Source organism: Salmo salar, chromosome 03, assembly GCF_965601325.2.
Source record: "Salmo salar chromosome 03, fSalSal1, whole genome shotgun sequence".
Taxonomy (NCBI): Eukaryota; Metazoa; Chordata; class Actinopteri; order Salmoniformes; family Salmonidae; genus Salmo; species Salmo salar.
This window is the reverse complement of record NC_138293.1, coordinates 66,699-70,779: the sequence shown is the minus strand read 5'-3', so window position 1 is coordinate 70,779 and position 4,081 is coordinate 66,699. Positions and strand designations below refer to the sequence as shown.

Genomic DNA, 4,081 nt, shown 5'->3' with positions numbered 1-4,081 from the left:
TTACATCTGGTTTACGGCTGAGAGTTTCCTTTTGTGAGGTGGAGACTTCGCAAACCGGAACTCCCAATTTCTAATAGGTATGGACCCAGAACTAAATCACGCAGCTGATCAAATAACGCAAGATTTTTGTTCTGGGTTAACCGAGATTTGTTTTCTGTTCACCCCTATAATGGTTAAATTGAGGATTCAGGATGCTAGAGCTGTCTTCTACACAAAGTTCTAAGGAAACAGAACTCAGATAGCCAGGCAGAGAAGAGGGTTGTATTTCGCAGATGTGGCCGGTTACATTCTGTATTACAAAACCCTTCAAAAAGTGAGACTCTCCACCTCATTAGTCTTTCATTCAAAATTATATTATTTATTTAAAACAAAGTGCATAACTTAAATCAACAAACATGTCTGTCTGATCAACAGCTGTGGGCTCATCGAGGCAGACTTTAGGGTAAACATTGTGTTCATGTTGTTTAAATGAAGATAACGAGACTCCCAAATGATACCAAACACTAGACAGATAGCTGCTTGCCTCAGTAGGGTACATGGATGAAAACAAAGATAATATGATAACTTAACATTGTTTGTCAGTTAAAGTGGTGTCTTTTCGGAAGATAATTAAGCTACATTGTACCCTGATCTTTGATCTGTATGTGCTTAGCCAACTCCTACTTTAGTCTAGATACTGTAGATATGCATGACCAGGCTAACTATGGTAGCTGGGTATATAACAACTAAAACAGCGTAGAAACCATGCATAAAAGAAAGACAATGCCCTGAAACACAAACAACGGTTACCTGTTTGTTTGCATGTTGATCAATATAACACCAAGGATAAGTTCCCATTCAGCTTTGGGAGTATTACAAGGTAAAGCATGATTGTCCAAAGAGTAACTTCCACCAGGATGGATAAATATGTAAAAGTCGTTGCTTGGCTATCTGAAAGAGCCATGTGTGATAGTGGCACGTCAACATGCATAGCCTGGGAGAACAGGTATGTATACTCACATACTCCTACACTTCTCTTACCATGAAATAGCATAACGTTAAGATAACCAAACCTAAAATGTACGCTTGAAATAAAACATCAAAAGTAAATAAAAGAAAGACTACATGATCTAATCCCTGGAAAACTGAATCAGAGTGAACAGAACCCTGAGTAAAGAGACTTCTTCTGAAAGCCTGACTCATTTTCTTGAGGTGGTGGTCACCAACCCCTGGTCCTAGGTGACCTCTGGTGTAATCACATCTCCATCCTAAACAAATGTGAACACAAACACACAGGGATACCAGTGTCAATTTTAAACATAGGAAAAATACTCTGTGTGGTGCAGGTAAGATAGTGATAGCTAGCTGGCTTGGCCTTGCACTGTCATCTTCCCCACACAATGTAAAAACGCTAAAAGCTTGAGATAAAATGATATATAAAGGAAAGAGCGAGGCCTCCTGACCTGAGGTTTGGAGAAGTTCATATCCATACACCACTGGGCAAAGTTCTTCTTAGCTGCCTCCATGGTCCTCTCATCAGTCTTCTTACAGTAGACCCTGATAAGCTGCTCAGCAAACCTTTCTGGCAGCAGCTTGGACACCTACAGGAACAACAATTGCCTTATATCATGTTTCCAAGCTCCAAAAATGATTGGATAATTCTAAAATAGGTATACGTAAGTGCATTGAAGTAGTGACCTGGTCCTTGCTGATCTGGTAAGCTTTGGTTGGGTCGTTCTTACAGTAGAAACGCATGTTGTTGATGGGGTTCTTCTCCTTCATACCCCAGTCCATGTTGATGATCTGATGGAGAGAAAGATAGGGGGTAGAGATGGACATGCAAAGAGATACCTATTTTCAACAGAGCAACTGGTAACAAAGGGTTACCTATAGAGAAGGCGGGGGGGCTATGGTAAAATGTATTCAATCAGTTCCCTGATTGAGGTGAAAAGACTGGACACTCACATGGACAACAAAGTCCTCTGGCTGCAGAGTAACATGTTTAAGGTCATTCCGAGGCCTGGACCTCGCCACACAGCCTGCCCACTCCAGGAGCTTTTTCTGGGGGAAGAGAAGACGAGGATGAGAGGCACATAATATGAATCTCGTAGAAAGCTCTGCTAGTAAGCCCTGGAAGGATATCCTCTCTCCAAACACACACACACACGCACACGCACACACACACCTGTGAAACCTCCACGCGCACCTCAGTCTGGGTCTGTCCCACACACTTGTAGAGGCGTCTGCAGGTGATGTTTTGAAGGATCTCTCTGGCCTCAGCCAGCTTAGAGGACGACGAGTACAGAATCTGCTCAAACATATTGTCTACAGGGGAAGGGAGGAGAAAGGGAGAGAGACAGGTGAGAGGGAGAGACAAGGTGATAAGGAGCGTGGGAAGATGAGAGGTAATCATGCAAACCAAACCCAGCAGTAATTGTATGGACAGGAATGTACCACACAAAAAAAACAGGTATGGCAAACCCAGCCTGTTTGGACAGCCTTGACGCATAAAACTCTCAAAGCTCTGGTTGTCTGGGTAAGTAGAACAGACCAGAGCCATTGTACACTTTATATTTCTATGGGGTTGAACGGACCAGTGAGTTTAGTGTAGGCCTCCATGTCGTCTATTGCTGCGGAGATGGTGAACATCTTTCCCCCTGAACCTTGAATCTGGATGTGGGGGTTCGCCTTGATAAAGGCCTCTGTGATCCTGAAAAAAGACAATATAACATCTCATTTTCAACATATAACATACAGCAGAAAAAAAACTCAATTTCTGAGAACCTGTATGAATGAATAAAAGATAGGAAATAAAACAGATACACAGTACCAGTCAAAAGTTTGGACAAACCTACTCATTCCAGGGTTTTTCCCTTTGTTTTCTACTTTGTAGAATGATAATGAAGACATCAAAATTAAGAAATGTTAAACAAATCAAAATATATTTTATATTTGAGATTCTTCAAAGTAGCCGCCCTTTGCCTTGATGACAGCTTTGCACACTCTTGGATCCTGGGGTAAACGTTGAACATTGTTATACTCAGAGTATAGGAACATTAGTTACAAAGGAGACATGAGGGATGCCATAATGAAGCTTGGGAGGGACTGAGTGCAGGGAAACCAACCGTGACAGTACTGACAAGGGAAGAAACCGCTGAAGGTTCATATGACTTAGTTCCCTGCTTAGCGAGAATGACGCAATGTTTAGAGATGAGGAGGAGACTCCACCCAAAGTGGGGTCTGAATACCACCACGGGGGAAGCCATGTCTGTGTCTGAATTACAGCTGTAACGACCCTTTGGGGAGAATTCAACTTGGTTAAGCTTCTCTAGTGTCCGTGAGTTACTTACTCTGAAAAATTAGAACCTAACAGTAGTCACCTGGACTGCATTTCAAATAAAAAAGGTGTGCCTTGTTAAAAGTTCATTTGTGGAATTTCTTTCCTTAATGCGTTTGAGCCAATCAGTTGTGTTGTGACAAGGTAGGGGTGGTATACAGAAGATAGCCCTTTTTGGTAAAATACCAAGTCCATATTATGGCAAGAACAGCTCAAATAAGCAAAGAGAAACGACAGTCCATCATTACTTTAAGACATGAAGGTCAGTCCATCATTACTTTAAGACATGAAGGTCAGTCCATCATTACTTTAACCTGTTAGGGCTAGGGGGCAGCATTGACACGGCTGGATAAAAAACATACCCGATTTAATCTGGTTACCACTCCTACTCAGTAACTAGAATATGCATATACTTATTACATATGGATAGAAAACACCCTAAATTTTCTAAAACTGTTTGAATGGTGTCTGTGAGTATAACAGAACTCAAATGGCAGGTCAAAACCTGAGAGATTCCTTTACAGGAAGTGGCCTGTCTGACCATTTCTGGAACTTCTTTGCCATCTCTATCATTTACTAAGGATCTCTGCTCTAACGTGACACTTCCCACGTCGTCCATAGGCTCTCATAGCCCGGGAAAAAAGAGAATGTCGTCATTCCAGCCCCAGGCTGAAACACATTATCGCCTTTCTCAAGTGGCCCATCAAGAGACACTAGCTTATGCGCGTGACCCCGACCGCCCCCGCCTTTGGGATTTTTTCCTCT

The 4,081-nt window shown here is 42.2% G+C and overlaps 1 protein-coding gene across 1 annotated transcript; it reads right to left on the bottom strand.

Annotated features, from left to right (window-relative positions):
- Positions 1 to 331: 331 nt before the first annotated feature.
- LOC123725221 (deoxynucleoside triphosphate triphosphohydrolase SAMHD1) lies at positions 332 to 3,623 on the bottom strand. Its single transcript, XM_082973156.1, has 6 exons — positions 2,574 to 3,623; positions 2,165 to 2,304; positions 1,945 to 2,040; positions 1,678 to 1,782; positions 1,443 to 1,580; positions 332 to 1,247 (listed from the first exon to the last, which is right to left on the bottom strand). Exons 1-6 carry the CDS (start codon positions 2,626 to 2,628, stop codon positions 1,215 to 1,217), a joined length of 567 nt encoding a protein of 188 aa, XP_082829282.1. The 5' UTR covers positions 2,629 to 3,623; the 3' UTR covers positions 332 to 1,214.
- Between the last annotated feature and the right edge of the window lie 458 nt (positions 3,624 to 4,081).

Bases quoted from the DNA above. Each gene is read 5' to 3' on its own strand.
- LOC123725221 (XM_082973156.1), bottom strand. From the start codon at position 2,628: ATGTTCACCATCTCCGCAGCAATAGACGACATGGAGGCCTACACTAAA. The intron at 1,783-1,944 runs GTGAGTGTCCAG...TCTCTCCATCAG, and splicing joins CAGAGGACTTTGTTGTCCAT to ATCATCAACATGGACTGGGG. The intron at 1,581-1,677 runs GTCACTACTTCA...TTGTTCCTGTAG, and splicing joins ACCAGATCAGCAAGGACCAG to GTGTCCAAGCTGCTGCCAGA.